Raw genomic sequence first — 16,788 nt, 5'->3', positions numbered from 1 at the left:
GGTAATCAACTGCTAAATTTTGAGATGCACAAGAAGTAAATGAAAAGTGGCATGTATAGACAGGGTCCAAGGCACCATGATCCATATAAGTTATATGGATAGTATAATAACATCTTGAAAAAACTATCACTCAAGGTGCTACGATATTTTGGCAAACAGACGCTTACCAAAGATGACTTTTGGATGTCACATCCAGGGGACAAGACCAAGCGGGAAGACCTTCACAAAGATGAACCAGGGACGTAGGATTTTGAAAGGGGGGGGAGCCGTTATACCGAGCGAAGGTGTAGTGTTCCCCTTCCTACGGCTGGGGGTGCAAGGGCCCCCGGTGGGCTAACCCCCTGGGAGGTAGCGCACTCTGAACGTTTAAGGACTGTTTTGAGAGGATAAAGTGAAAAAATAGACGCATCATAAATAGGCCTAATATTAGTAAGTCTTACAATAATTATAATAACTAAATAGTGGCGAATCCATAAATTCTGTCTCTGGTTGTCAATCTGGATTCTCGTTGTTATTTTTTTAAATATCTACCAGCTAATCCACGCTATATATTACAGATGATTGAGTCGACAACACTAAGCATCGTCTTCTAAATTGTAAAAATATTTTGATGATTCACCTCATCTCTCCCATCTTCACAGGAAAAAATATCTTGAAAGTGTACACACCCATCCACATTTTAGAAAGATTCAGAGAAACTTTCGTGTTTCAATTTTCTTCAATTTGTATAAACAACATGGAAGCTATTTCTTTTGTTACAAATTCATTATCTCATAATAGTATTTCCTTAAAACATTACAAGTCAATTCAAGTAAAATCTATAGAAATTTTCCATATGAGGAAATTAAATATGAACATTAACATTAAAACTGACATAAAGAAATATAAGTCTATCTAAAAATAATCAAAACAGTAAAAATCAACACATTCAATACATCAATACAACAATACATAGGTATACATGGGTACATTAACCAATACAAAAAGAGACACGAAAATCTTTTAGGCGTAAATCTCAATTTACACACGAGAAAATCTTTTAGGCGTAAAATACAATTTACATACGGAAAAGGACAATGCTTTTCCGTCAGAAGAATTTCAATACCCAGCTACCCAGAAAAGAATCAAACTGGGCTACATTAAGACGTCAATGCTGAAGCACAGGTTTAAGTTCCGTGTTTCTTAGGTCTATTATGCTTATACTACAGTTATAAATAACAAGCTTCCTCTCAGTTCAATTACTGTGTTCTATATGAATGTGTATAAAGGACGTCACGGTAAGTGTTGCATGGTATTTCCCGTCATTTATATAACACCAGCAGGTTGGAAACTGACATTATCTATGCCGTGGACTGTGGGGGTGTATGTTGCCTTGTACTCGACTGGGCCTAACCATGTACCACGCATCGAATGTACCGACTTCGCCTCCTCTCTGTTCACGGAGTCCGTTGGTCCGAAGTCCGAAGTTGGTCTGGATATTTCTGCAATACGCTGTGAAAATAAGGCGTGCTTGTTAATAGATGTATGGAGCAATTGAACAAGGAACATGTTTATGCCTAAAAATCTTCTTTACCAGTATTAAATACGTGCTAAAACAATCACGACCTCTCCCCAAGAACCACAGTCGGACAGCTTAGCCCCCAACCCTCCCCTACCCGTTCATCCTGGTGCCACCATTAACTACATAACGTTTTTAATTTAGAATCACGTGACTTACTTCAACAAATGTTCCTGATGCTCTGCTATACTCAATCAGCATAAAAATAGGAGTAAGGATGAGTGTAGATACAATAATCACCCAACCAATCGCGTTTGCCCATGTCGGAAAAGGTCCATTGTACGTAGGCGCAGACCACTTTATCCAAATTTAATAATAATAATGATGATGACGATGATGATGATAATTATGATGACGCTGACGACGACGACAATAACGATATGATGACGACGACGGTGATGATGATGATAATGATAGTGACAATTACGGCAATGGCGACTACGACAAGAACGACAGCGACAACAACGACAGCGACAACAACATTAACATTATCAATAACAATAACAATAATATTATTCAAATCAAGTGTATTTTCTTATTCTAGTAAGTTCCCCTACCTGACTGTCCAGTCCCAATGTTACCTGTCTCTTATACACATCTAGATGTGTATAAGAGACAGTATATATATATATATATGTATGTATGTATTGTATCTTATTAATAGTTTAAGAATATGTTGATTGGCCTAGGCCTACTATCCTCATTTCCAATCGAATAAAGCTGTTTAGAAGTACATATCATATATCGTACAATTTATCATATTATAATTTATTATGTTATATGTATTACATTATATAAAATGAACTTGGATATGTATATGGATTCTTCAATATGGATATTATTCTTACTAAAAGTAAACCTGGTGTCAAGACCGCCCACGCTGCTATCCAGTAGTTAAACAATGGAAAATCGACCCAGGAATCTCCGATCATTGTGCGTATGTCATTACGGAATCGTGCGACTCCGTAGATCCACGATATCACGAGGCACTCTGTCATTGCGAACGTCAACAGCGCAAAACTGGCGGAGTAGGAATCCAACAAGTTAACCCAATAAATACCGGCCTATGGATATGTAAGAAGACATAAAATTGGCTAATGTTGTTTTGTATTGACGATTGCAATAAAGCACCAATACGTTGGGTTTTTTTTTCTGAAATACCCATATATTAAGCTTCGACACTAATAACAATGGTGGAAAGAACTACTCTGTTGCTATTGGTTGTTACCACGCAACACAAAGCATAGCTCACCTCAGTTACACAGATGATACTTATGCAAAACATCGTCACACAGGACACAAGCAGTACCAACGTTTTTCTTTTTCTCAGTCCAGGGAATGTATCCGTTATTGATGTAACCACCGTCTCCAATATCGTAAACTAAATAAACAAAAAACCTATTCAATTCTGTATCTCAGTATGAATATAAGCCTAGACAAAAATTATAAAATATAAAAATATTATCGTATATATTTCATAAATTTTACAAAACAAAAACCAACATCAAATGTAAGAAGCAGGACATATATAAGAAATTATTTCTGCAGAGGCCAGGGGCAGTCTGGAACCACTGATGGCAAAATAGTCACTATCCAGTCGGTAAGTAAACTAGGATCACTTTGAGACACGGGAAGCGCTCGTGTTTCGAATATTGAATACAATGGACCTTGCCCCTTGGGTATTGTTGCTAAGTTCCTACAAAACGGCAGTGTGTAAAAACATACTTGCGTTTGTAGGGAGGACAACACGTGTGTTTGTAAATTTTGCGCGTATTCCTGACCCTGTTCTGATTGGTCAATTATTAAGTTTGATTGACACTCCGGAAAGGTCCATTTGTGAACACTTCAGATGCCATTTATATGGATGCAGTTTCATACTTTTATTATTTATTAATTATCTCAATTATCATTTTTTCCCTTCTAAAAAGGGCGCATCGGTCCGCGACCGATTGAAAGGTAGGCCAATTCGCCACTGGGCGAAACAACACGAAACAACGTCCCTCTAATTACCATACAGTACTTTATTACTTGAATAGATTTCGCAACGAAACGTCGCGCCCAATCCTTAATCCACGCTGAATCTCTTAGGCGCCCTTTAATGGTATTTTGTTAGTTAGAATTTACTATTTACTACTCGGACTCTAATAAAATATATAGGCTTCCGGACAAATATATAACTACAGAACAAACATATCGTTTGTATGCTTGTATAACACGTCAAACCGCTTTATGATGATTATATTGCCATACCCGAGAAAGAAAATACACAAATTGGTTTATGAAGGTCATGTTGGGTTCAATACAAGTCAAAAATATAATCCTAGCATTGTCTGGGTTTTGAATCTACCGTGGGATTGGAGATCGACCGAGCACTAGCCATTAAAACATTTCATATTCAGTATAAAAACAAAAATAGCTTTCTACTAAATTTAATAATAATAATGATGATGACGATGATGATGATAATTATGATGACGCTGACGACGACGACAATAACGATATGATGACGACGACGGTGATGATGATGATAATGATAGTGACAATTACGGCAATGGCGACTACGACAAGAACGACAGCGACAACAACGACAGCGACAACAACATTAACATTATCAATAACAATAACAATAATATTATTCAAATCAAGTGTATTTTCTTATTCTAGTAAGTTCCCCTACCTGACTGTCCAGTCCCAATGTGACCAGCATGGCAAAGAACAAGATGGCCCACAGAGGGGCGGCTGGCATCCTCGCCAGTGCCTCTGGATACGCTATAAACGCCAAACTGAAGCCTAAAAAAACGCAAGAAGAATACATTTTGGAGACAAGTCGTGTCTCTAAATAAACTTAAATCTCTCTAAATAAACTTAAACTACATTTTTATAGGATTTTTTTCTTTCTTTTTTTAATAATTTGATAATGGCTTGATTTCTACCACTTACTGTTAAATATACTAAAATACATTGCTATGCTTTGATAAATTAAATGAAAAAAATATAAGAGAGCATTTCATAAGCATAGTATATAGAGTACGTTTCTCTTTCCATCATTCAGGGGGTAAGCTTTATCGGCGTAGTAAAAATTAGTATATAATAGCGTCTTCCCTAGTTACTTTTATTCTTCGATCCACCGTAACTTTAGTGTTAAATTCACTTCTATTATAGTTATATTATAAGGGTAATTCTATTATTATTATTAAATGGCTGACGTCGCCTTTTATACTTATGTTATAAATGAAGTAAATCAACCATACTATATTTGTTTAGCATACTTTTCTATGGCACTGTGTCAACCATTATGTTTTATCTCTATTTAATTACACTGTTGTAATTTTTTTACAACCTTGTTTGTTTGCATAGCAGTAGACCCATATGTGTTTGATTACGCTGAATAAAAATGAAGAGTAAAGTAGGCCTAGCTGCTAATGATGTTATGAGTTTCTTTGTCAAACCCTTACCATTTTTATAGGCCTCATTCATATCAAATTAAACTTAGTAGGCCTAACAATAATGACTATGATGGTGTTAATGATGATGGTGGTGATGATGTTGGTAACGATGATGATTGTGAAGAAGGTGGTGATGATGGTGGCTATGATGATGATGATGATGATGATGATGATTATGATGATTTTATTAACTATTAGTGACCTTGATCAACAACTTCGTCGACCTCTCTATCAAGTTCATGCGCCATGTATCCGAGGATTGAGAAGATGACGAAACCTGCGAAAATGCTCGTGCAACAGTTAGCGATCGAAACAAAAATAGCGTCACTGAAAAAAAGAGATAACAAGAAGTCACAAATGTAATGTACGCCAAACGACACTAAATCAAGTGGCACACGGGACAGGAACTCAAATAAGGCAATGTTAATTTCTACTCAAAAATGGGTTAGGTCTATAAACTAGAGTATGTATGTTATTGGTCTAGGCATGTGAGTTAATTTTTCGTCGGGCATATTGGCCAAACCATGTGAGTGTGAATAGCCTACATGATGCTGGCGCTGCACTATATGCATGTGTCAAAAATAACATAATACTTTACGTACAAATAGCAATTGTTGTGAAATTTGTTGTAAGATGAGAGAGTCAGCAAGCCGCCCCACGCAGCACTGAGCGAATAGAATATTTGAATAGCAGCGTCTTTCCATACCTTAAGTAAAATCATTTAAAAAATCTTTAGACTTTGATAATAAAAATAATAATAATAATAATAATAATAATATAATTTAAAAAAATTATAATATTCTACTATCTGTATCAGACATGATAATTGTAACAATACATCGTGCAATCACAATTATTTATTCATAGCAGACACAAGAATTCTTTTGTTGTGAGGTTTGGGCGAGTCGAGTGGTCATTAAATAAAGGCAGAGGCGCCGTCACAGACTTAACATCGGCACTGGTTCGAGAGACGGTCGTCGCGCGCCGCCAAGGATTTAGAAGGTAGGTAGGCCTATATTAGAATAATGTCTTATTTGGATAAGGACATAAAACCGGATGTCCAGTGTATTGTTGTTTTTTTTTTTGTTTTTTTTTTAAATAGGTGGTTTCTCCGATACTCTTATTCATTGTAGGATGATGTGAACATGACAATACATAAGCACCTTCGGCTGCAGCTACAGTACCGTAGCCTTGGGTCACGCCCAAATGTTATTCGCAACGATGCCCCAAAGTTAAGTATAAAAAGATACGATTCTAATTTTTTTTTCAATGCACACTCTCGAAACCACGAACCAATAGACCTACACTTAAAACACACGTAGGCCTCAGATTAGAAAATAAAGGTGAGAAAGAAGAAATAATTGAAAATTCATATACAATTAAAGACCGAATACTATATTCCTAGGACTTTATTATATACAAATGTTAAAAGTGGTCTACATCTTAAATTTAAAAAAAACCAACCAATAAAAATCAATAGGCTATGTGTGTCCAGTTACATCAAAACCAGGCGCTTGTCGGCAGGCAGGATATTCTACAAAATGCTATAGAACATGAAAAACGTGTTGGTTGTCAATTTTTAGATTTTTATTATACCTTATAGAAAATTTACCGTAGATTTCAGAAATGTATGTCTCTTTGTGAAATTCCAAACTGAAATCTAAAAGAAATCAGAGAAACTGAGGCGTACCTGCAGTGTTCATTTAGATTTGATAGAAAAACGATACTGTAATTAACCGATATAATAAATATTTTACATTTTATTTGAATGTGTAATATATTGCAATAATGAAAGCTTGCAATTACCTTGGCTTCCCATAGCTTGTCCCAGTTTGGTGTAATAAAGAATTCGATACCTTTTTCGTGCCCTTCGAGAGTTAATCCACGTACAAGCAATATCAATAGAACAACATACGGGAAAGTAGCGGTGAAGTAAACAACCTGTTTACGAATGAATTCAAATATTATCCTATTATTGTGATTATACATAGGAGTTATGCTTATCATTCACCATTTTCATTCCCATCGTCATCCCATCGTCGTCGTTGTCATCTTCAACATAACCATTAGGCCTATACATATATACATCATATTCATCAATTTTCCTCTGACCATTGTGCAATAAATTTTAATTATCCAATTGAATTTAATAATAATTATAATTACAACAATGACCAACGATTACGTTATAACTTTTAAAAAATTAATAATTCTGATTTTATTGAAACACTTACCCATATCCCTTGGGACATACTCAATCTTGCTCCTGATGTTAATGAAGCAACGGATATATTCTACGATCTAATTTTTGCAACAATTAATGATTTAGCTCCCGTATTTAAACCTAAGAAAAAACTTCCTCCCTGGTTCGACAATGAACTTTATAATGCACTTAGACTTAAAGAAACTTACTTTAGAAAAAAGAAGAGAAATTGTAATAGATTGAGTATTGAAAATTTTCGTTTTGCCAGATCTAACTTCAAGCGGTTATGTAGATTTAAGTACCGTTCCTATGTTAATTCCTTATGTACCGGTAGTGATCTTAGTTGCAATCCTAAAAGTTTTTGGTCTTGGTTAAAATCTTCTCGAAAAAATAATGGTGTCCCCTCTGAATTAAATTTTGATGGTTGCTCTGCTTTTTCATCTAGAGATAAAGCAAATCTACTTAATCTTTTTTCTATTCAGTTTACAACCCTAAAAATAGCAATTTTGATTATATCCTCATCTTCCTGATTATCCTTTAGACAAGTTTTCTCAAATTCTTTTTAGTCAAAACAGAATACAAAAACACCTTGGTGAATTAAATCCTAATAAGGCATCTGGTAACGACGGTCTTAGCAACAATATATTGTGTCTTGCTGCTAAGCCTCTCTCTCTACCATGTAAAATTTTATTCGATAGGTGTATCTCTGAAAAAAGTTTCCCGAAATTGTGGAAGCAATCCAATGTATGCCCAGTTTATAAGGGAGGTTCAAAATCGGACGCACATAACTATAGACCAATCTCATTAGTACCCACAATTTCTAAAGTGTTTGAGAGACTTGTATTTGATCAAATTTTCAATCATATCTCGCCTGTTATATGTGATCATCAGCATGGGTTCTATCCTGGAAGATCATGTGAAACAAACCTGCCTGTACTTCTGGCACACGCTTATTCAGCAATCAATTCCAAAGGTCAGTGCGAAGTCATCTATACAGACATGGCCAAAGCTTTTGACAGGGTTCCACATGATCTTCTTTTGTATAAACTCAAAAAGTTTGGTTTCAGCGACGACCTTATTGTTTTCTTTACTAGTTATTTAAAGGGAAGATTTCAGAGGGTTATCATTGATGGACATACATCAGAATGGCTTCCAGTTCTTTCAGGCGTTCCACAAGGTTCCATTCTTGGGCCACTGTTTTTTATTATGTTTATTAACGATTTTTCATTCATTCCTTGTCACTCTAATTTCCTTTTATTTGCAAACGATATTAAATTATTCAAATCAGTTTCCACCATGCACGATATGTTGTTTCTTCAAGAGGATGTGGATGGTCTTATTGACTGGTGCAATAAATGGTGTATGTCTGTCAATGCCTCCAAATGCAAATCAATGTCCATTACACTCAAGAAAAAACCCATTTTGTATAACTTTAAAATTAACAATATTTTACTTGAAAGAGTTTATGTACACAAGAATCTTTGTGTTTTCTTCGATAGTTCTTTAACTTTTTGTAATCATATTAATTTCATTGTCTCCAAAAGTAACAAATTACTTGGTTTTCTCTGGAGGCATTGCAGACATATTAACGATAGTAAGGCTTTAGTTACTTTATATAAGTCTTTAGTTAGGACCAATCTCGAATTTTGTTGTGTTATTTTCAATTCTACTTTCTGCATCAGTCGACTAGGTTACAACGTGTTCAAAATAAGTTTCTTAGATTTTATTCTCGCAAATTTGGTTTTGTTAGTAAAGATTTTTTTACCCCTTTGGCTGACCGCCGTAAACTTTTTGATTTAATTTTCCTTTTTAAATGTATGAATGCTATCTACGATGGAAATTTTGCCGTTAATTTTTCTCTTTCTGTACCACAATATCAATTACGTAATCCTGTTCTCTTTTCAATACCTGGGGGGAGAGTCAACGTTACTAATCATGGGTTTATTAATCGTCTGCCTAAGTTATACAATTCTTTATGTAAAACTGATTTTTCTATTGACATTTTCTGTGATTCTCTTATGTGTTTTCGTCAAAAAGTTTTGTCCAATATTAGTAATATTTAGTTATTCTTACTTATCGTAACTGTATATTCACCTATTTATATTTAGATTTTATTATTCAATCCTGTAAAGGGTGACTTTGTTCACTGTTGGACTTTGATTAAATAAAATTTTAAAAAATAAAATAAAATAACATCATGCCCATCAACATCGTCATTTATCATTATTTTATTTATCAATAAAGCACCATCCGTGGTGAAATACCATGTACCCAGAGTGGCGGATCTAGGAGTCTTGGGGTGGAGGGGGGTGGGGGGGGGGGGGGGGGGGGTGCGCTCGCACACCTTAGATACGTCACAGCATATACCAAGAGCAGATGAAAATAAATTATTACTTTAGGGATAAATCAATGATAATGATACAGACAATGATAGTAATGGAAATTTAGGCCATACCTTTCCGGATGACTTGATACCACGCACAAGACACAGGAATACGATGACCCAAGCACCGATCAGGCAGCCAAACAGGTGCCAAACTACGCCGCCTAGTTCTCCTATACCATCAGATTCTCTTAATACTTTATTTCTAATAACAAAATATAAGATCAGAAAAAGTAACAGAAGAAAACAACCTTAAAGCATGATACCGTAAATGATCGAACAAGCACCCCTTCGAATATGATGATAGATCACGAATTTTTTCGATACTTAGGCAATAATTAGAGATAGAGAGTATAATATTTTGAATGAACGTCACAGCCGTTTATAGAGAGTATTTTTGCAGTATCCAATATGCCTCGATTTTGCGTATCATCGAAAAAATACTAACTGATCTCGTGGATGACTTTCGCGTTTCAATACGGTAAGTCATAGTTCTAAGTACAGCGTTTGGCACCATCGATAATTTTGTAATAAACGCAGCTTTTGATAAGCACTCTCGAGAAATGTTGAGACGCTTAATGCTCAATTTACAGTCAGAAAGACACCAAGAAAACTTCACCACACGGTAAAAGTGGGGTATTATTACCGGTTGGAGAGACATAAACACCTATAAATACAAGCTTTCAAAGTTATTTAAGGGTTGCGCCAGCGAGGGCCGGAGGCAGGGTCCCCATTAGGGGAGAACTACCCACCTCGGGGAGAAAAACCACAATTCGTCGGGGAGAAATAGGCCTATGTATTTTCTACATATTAGTAGACTCTAAAATCGATTGAATAAGCCTTTGAACCCCTAAATTGTTAAAATTTCGCCCCCTGGACCATTTTCCTGGGCCTTTTAATCGAAGCTCGACCACGCCCACATTGCTTTCCGCTAAATCTAGTAGGCCTATAGGATACATGAAACTCAATGTATCATAGATCAGATTTATTATTATTATTATTATTATTATTATTATTATTATTATTATTATTATTATTATTGTTGTTGTTGTTGTTGTTGTTTGTTGTTATTTATTATTATTATTATTATTATTATTATTATTCTATATTTGTATGTGTTTTTAAGTACTATTTACTATTTACCTATTGATTCTATGCCATAAACATTAGATAACTTTTTAACTGTCTATTTTTTAATTATTTTTTTTTTTTCGTTTTGTGTTCATTATTATTATTTATAAATTATTGTATTATTTATACACGTTTCAATTTTGTACGTGTGTTGATTGAGAACAAATAAAGTATTATATAAATAAACAATATTATTAAACAATATTATAAGTAATTTTTTTTATATATAAAGACCATCAAATGTGGAATCTACCTGTAATATTCCTCGCTTGCAAGAACTCGTTGCGACGCGAAAGGATCTGTGTACCCCGACACATTCGCTGTACCTGTGTTGGAGTCATACGTTACGTTGTAATGTTCCCTCTGATTTTGTGTCAGCATCGATACGTTAACACAGCCGTTGGTGTCATTAATTATGCTATCGCCTAAATCGATACAGTCTGTATAACGTCCATAGCAGTTGTCAGTGTTCCACGTGTTGTCGCAGTTCGTCCAGGGTAGGGTTTTCCGCATCGAAGCGAACATGTAATAGAGGGCGTACATTATGATGACATTGTAGTATATTCCGACGAGAGCAGACACCAAGATCATGCCATACCCAATACCTACAAGGCGAATTAATAAATGTTTTATCTGTAGCATAAGGCCTACCATAATCTAAATGTCATAACATAAATACTGTATAATTTTATATTTTGGTCGATACAAAATACATTATGATGATGCCCCACACTAATAGTAGCGTGTTATTAAATTGTACTGAAGGAAGCAAAACAAAAGTCATATCTTAGAACAGCGATTACAAAAATCATAAATATTCATGAGTTCAAAAGTATTATTACCAACTCAAAGACATTGATGTTATTTGTCTTTTTAGGCATATAAAACACCTTCGATTGATACAACAATGTTAACCCTAAAAATACACATGCTGTGGAAATTCTGGAAACCCCTAAACATAATTACAATATTATTGAACTGCTTATTCATCTAACGTCGGTACACTTACCATTAAGAAAATATATTACCAAAATAGTGTATAAACATAATATAATAAATTTGTAAATTACTATGAATTACCGGTACGTAATTATGATCAGTAACTTCATCCCGATTATCCCGATTTCTATTGCTTATTAATAAGTACCGTATAACATTAAAAAAAATACAACAAATTTGTTCATTCTTTCGTTTATGCATTTACTCAATATAATATTGTACAAAAGTAATTATTATTTTAAACATAAGATTGCTATATACGGTATCTATATTCGTTGTTTACGAAAACAGAGTTCAATACTTAAACGTGACCATGCTGCTGTAATATTTAAGCGTGTGTGAACCCCCCAAATTTCCCTCACCCAATATTGACCTTACCTCTGAACATTGGAGATATTTTCCATGCAGTAGCTGGACCACTGCTGGAGTACTGGCCAAGGCTTACTTCCATAAAGAACACTGGTAACCCGGCAAACACCAGCATAATAGCGTACGGGATGAGGAAAGCTCCTAGTTAATAACATAAACGTTTTATTAGACATGTTAACGGTGGATTGGGCATAACCTACATAGATTTAGGATTTAATCAATAGGCCCTAATCAATTTATTGGAAACATTAAATGCATAAATAAACAATAAAAAATATTTGTATATATGATGTGTCTGGTGTAGGCTGGTGCTGAGCAGAAAGAGAGGAACACTACAAATTACATCAATCGTAGAGAACTTGACGATTATCGGTAAAACTAACCTCCTCCGTTTTCGTAACAAAGATACGGGAATCGCCAGACATTACCAAGTCCCACGGCATACCCCAGACAAGACAGTAAGAAGTCGGCCTTGCTCCCCCATTTTCCTCTATCTTCCGATTCATCTACCCCAGATTTAACTAGGTCAGTCGTACTCTGTTGTTTAAAAAAAAAATCAGAGAAGGAAACGTGTCACTGATTAAAGTGTGTTATGATCGATTATCGCTACAGTCTAAATCTAGGCTTGCAGTCTTTCATGTCTGATTTTCTGTGATGCCATGCGCATCTCAAATACAGGCGAGCTCGATTTAGAATGTGAATCAAACTTTGTAAAACTACCTGATTTGATAAATTCTACGTGTACAGGTGAGTACACATTAGAGTTAATACCTTATCAATTTATATATATATATATATAGGCCTACAAACTTTTACCTGGTTCGCATTAAAAATTGGCATAGTTTTATTATTATTTAACAGAGGTATAATATCACCCTATGATAAAAGCCCTCTTCTAACTCTATTTACAATAAACCCCCGCCCGCAATAAATATTTCTCCTTATAAAATCCTTTATTACGCACCGAGGTTAAGTATAATCATGGAGGAATTAGTTCTATGGTATAACAGAACAGAAATGGCCAATATTCAAGAAGGTATTGTCATTTAAGAGTGTACCTTAATCGATGAAACCCTTCCCATTATTGTATGAACGACACGCACCACCGACAAGTACCCTATGAAGTACTGTTATCATGTGGAGACGGACAGTCAAATACAAAAGGATACGCTTATGTTTATGATGTATATATAATGCAAGATAACCTATAACAAACATCATTAAAAAACAATTGAACTATTTGATGTTACACCAAATGACGTAGCACAGTAGTAGTAAAGTTGTGCATCCAGAGTTCAACCTTATAGAATGGTAACCTTCAACTTTTAAAACACTTTATTCGTTATATCAAAAGCGTATGATAGGCTCTTTTAAACAATGACTACGTCGCCCCCTTGACGCCCACGGAAAGGATATACTGTAGGCCTAAAGGTGTCGTCACATCGGTTTTTCTGATCCATGACCGGAGGAAAAAAGAACTCAACAACAAGTCAATGTATTCTCGGTTACTCATGGGACTCTTGACCAGTGGCGACACCTCCCAGAGTGAGAAAGAAATCCCTTCTCCGTGGCAAGCATGATCTGTCGTCAAACTCCACCACCATACCACTGTGTTCGTCGAACTAAAATATGCACTTCTAATCAAACCATATTTATTGTGATAATTATAAATTGTTGAACAGAAAACTATAGAACATTTCTTTTATTTTTGCATTTAAAAAAATACAATTTTGGACCAAAATAACACTATGGATAAAAGAAAAAAGCAAGTTTCAACTTAATTATAAGAAAAAATGTGCATTTTCCGTACCAGGTAGTCATAATTTTATACAAACGAAAAATACAAGAGAGGCCACCTGAGGTTAAAGTGGCAAAAATTTAAATTGCTTATTGTTTTCGAACTATAAAATGACGTAACAGTGGGACTAAGGTAGTGCACTCATAAGCACAATTTTACCAACTTAAGCCATATTGTAGGACGAATCTACTCTTTGACTAGGTCTCCACCAGGCCTTTTACCCCCAGGGGCACACTTGTATAGCAACCTTACGGAGAGGTGCAGCATCCACTCCAAGACATGAGACACTTGCGCTACCTATTTTACTAAGAATGACGAGGCCCCAGGCGGCTCCTTGGTTCGGATCTTCTGTCGGACTTGTTGAACACCTCAAATACCTTCACTAAACCTATCGAAGTGCTATCTAACCATATCCTACAGTTTATACCCTAGCATTATATGGTTTTATCGGCCATGACCAGATGAACCTAATAACAATACTTAAGCCAATACTTAAAAAAATGTATATTAACCTTTAATTGTGAATTAGGTAACAGTGGCGTAACGATGGAACCGGGATCCTATGGTTTTGGGTGCCGGAAGCTAATTTAATTGTTGTGAAAGTGCGCATAGGCGTTTACGTCGTTGCTTGGCAATTCACTAGCCAGTTCTACAATTGCTATCAGCAAGCCGAATTTTGTTCTTATCGGTCATATCGGTCACATCAGTGACGCGTTTGTAATGGCTATACCTTGTACTCTTGAAACGAGTAAATAACTCTTCGACATACCAATCAAAATTGTTTCTCTATGACGTAATACATAGGGCATCGACAATAATATTTTCTATCGTATTTTGATTGCATCACTATCATAAGCTGATATTATAATTTTCGGGTCTGTAATTCATTTTCTGCTGTTTCAATATTTTTCCTTTATGAATATCCATACGCAATTCAACCTTGTTGTGCTATGTATGTTTATAATATTGAAGTTTGAATAAATATACCTCACACATTTATGTCGGTTGAAAATGAAAGTATCCTGCACTTGTATACTACGCATAACTGGAAACAATGTTGGTCACTCGAACCTGTTATTGCTGTTATTATCCGTGACGGTAGGAGAAACAATTTCAAAAGTCAGAGGATTATCTTTTATTGTTTGTAGCTTGATTTTCTATTAGAGATTTTTATTTTAGAGCAGGAACGGGAGTGTAAGGATTTCTGATGATAGTTATTGGACTTTAAGGTTAGCCGGGATTTTCTCCAATTTGTCACAATCTCCACATGCCAGATGTTTTCTTATCGGTCACATCAATAACATGTAAGCATGTTTATACCATGTACTTAACAAGTAAATTATTATAGTATGATTATGATTTCAAATATCCTGATTGTGGGTTTCAATAAGTCAATGTTTTGTAGACTAATTATATGGTATACTGTGACGTATTAACCCGGACATCGACATTACCGTATCACATCATCTCGTCTATCTTTCCTTGTACGGTATACTTTATTTCTTTTAATTCAATTCATTTAATTTTTCAACAAACGGAAGACAGTCACAATGCTAAGGGATATATATATATGCTGTCTCTTATAGGAGATTTTTGTATGATCGGAAATGCAAAAAAAGAAGAAGGGAAGAAAGAGGAGAAGGATGGGAAAGAGAATGTTTATCTAGTACCCAACCGAGTTACATTTTCTCGCAATTCACATTGGCGGATCTGGGGGAGGGGGGTCATGGGTCCTGGGTCCTGACCCCTCCCTTGGGCAACAACAAAAGGGGAAAAAGAAAAGAATTCTAAACCTATCTTTTCAGGACCGTGAGCTGATTTTTTTTTTCTTTTTTGTTGCTATTAGAAAATTAGAATTTTGAAGAACGTAAAATTAATTAAAACACACTTCAAATGTCGGAAAAGCTCAATTTCCGCCATCTAGGAATCAAAATTTTCCCGGGAGAGAACCCCCCAGACCACCCTTTTTTTTGGGGGATTTATCGATTCATGGAAAAAATAATACGCATGCAACTACTCATTTGTTTATGTATATGTATACACACATAAATATTTATTTTGATTTATCGATTCATGGAAAAACTACGTATGCAACTTACTCAATCTTTTTTTTATGTATGTATACACACATAAGGCCTATTTACTGTATTAACAATGGGAAAAAATTATCTGACAGTTTTCAAGAGTGGAAAACCTTGAATTTTGAAGAACTTAATTACTTTCAAGTTCTTCATTCAAGGTGTTCCCCTCTTGAAAAGTATTATAATGAATCAATGAACCCAGAGAAAGGGAAGTTCGAGTTCTTTCCGGGAAAATGTTGATTTCTAAATGGTGGACAATGAGATTTCCCGACTTCTGAAGTATGTTTTTTTAATGACTTTAATTTAAAAGACACCTCAGAAGTCGGGAAAGCTCATTTCACGAATTATAGGAATCAAAATTTTCCTGGGGAAGAACCTCCGGATCCCCTTTCTTTTTGGGATTCATCGATTCATGGAAAATTCGTATGCAACTACTCATTTTTTAAAAATTGTTATGTATGTATACACACATAAGCCCTATTTAACATAATAACAATTGTAAAATTATCTGACCGATTTCAAAAGTGGAAAACCTTGAATTTTGAAGAACTTAAAAGTAATTAAAGACACGTCAGAAGTCGGGAAAGCTCATTTCCCGCCATCTAGAAATCGCAATTTTCCCGGGGGAGGAATGTTTAAAAAGAGAAGAGAAAAACAAAGACAAGAATAAAAAGGAAGATGTAATGAACAGATATCACAATACCCTGGCCTGCAACCCCTTCTCCACTTCAAAAAGTGTCCATAGCGCATTTGATCTAAGCCGCCAGATATTCTCCGCAGTGGCGTAAGCACCGGGGGACAAGGGGAAAATATCCATCTG

At 35.3% G+C, this 16,788-nt stretch overlaps 1 protein-coding gene and 1 long non-coding RNA gene across 4 annotated transcripts in view; both read right to left on the bottom strand.

Annotated features, from left to right (window-relative positions):
* Positions 1-699: 699 nt before the first annotated feature.
* LOC117118666 lies at positions 700-1,858 on the bottom strand. Its single transcript, XR_004447077.1, has 2 exons — positions 1,718-1,858; positions 700-1,491 (listed from the first exon to the last, which is right to left on the bottom strand). It is a non-coding gene; the product is annotated as an uncharacterized LOC117118666 (long non-coding RNA).
* A 470-nt stretch (positions 1,859-2,328) lies between these two features.
* Positions 2,329-16,788, bottom strand: part of LOC117118665 (sodium- and chloride-dependent neutral and basic amino acid transporter B(0+)-like) — a 19,500-nt gene continuing 5,040 nt past the window's right edge. For 2 of the 3 annotated variants that reach the window (XM_033263338.1, XM_033263336.1), the window contains exons 2-11: positions 12,473-12,626; positions 12,099-12,230; positions 10,975-11,326; positions 9,663-9,795; positions 6,811-6,945; positions 5,607-5,710; positions 5,207-5,331; positions 4,236-4,348; positions 2,811-2,939; positions 2,329-2,622 (exon numbers count right to left, since the gene is read on the bottom strand). In XM_033263338.1, coding sequence (XP_033119229.1) covers positions 2,344-2,622; positions 2,811-2,939; positions 4,236-4,348; positions 5,207-5,331; positions 5,607-5,710; positions 6,811-6,945; positions 9,663-9,795; positions 10,975-11,326; positions 12,099-12,230; positions 12,473-12,626 — 1,656 coding nt within the window. In that variant the 3' untranslated portion in view covers positions 2,329-2,343. Of the gene's footprint in view, positions 2,623-2,810; positions 2,940-4,235; positions 4,349-5,206; positions 5,332-5,606; positions 5,711-6,810; positions 6,946-9,662; positions 9,796-10,974; positions 11,327-12,098; positions 12,231-12,472; positions 12,630-16,788 lie in introns of all 3 variants that reach the window. The other variant, XM_033263335.1, reaches the window with a different exon arrangement.

Source organism: Anneissia japonica, unplaced genomic scaffold (assembly GCF_011630105.1).
Source record: "Anneissia japonica isolate Jap-2015-1 unplaced genomic scaffold, ASM1163010v1 scaffold376_len1572418_cov194, whole genome shotgun sequence".
In the NCBI taxonomy this organism is placed as follows: domain Eukaryota; kingdom Metazoa; phylum Echinodermata; class Crinoidea; order Comatulida; family Comatulidae; genus Anneissia; species Anneissia japonica.
Note: the sequence above shows the minus strand (reverse complement) of the source record. Positions and strands in the feature narration are given on the sequence as shown.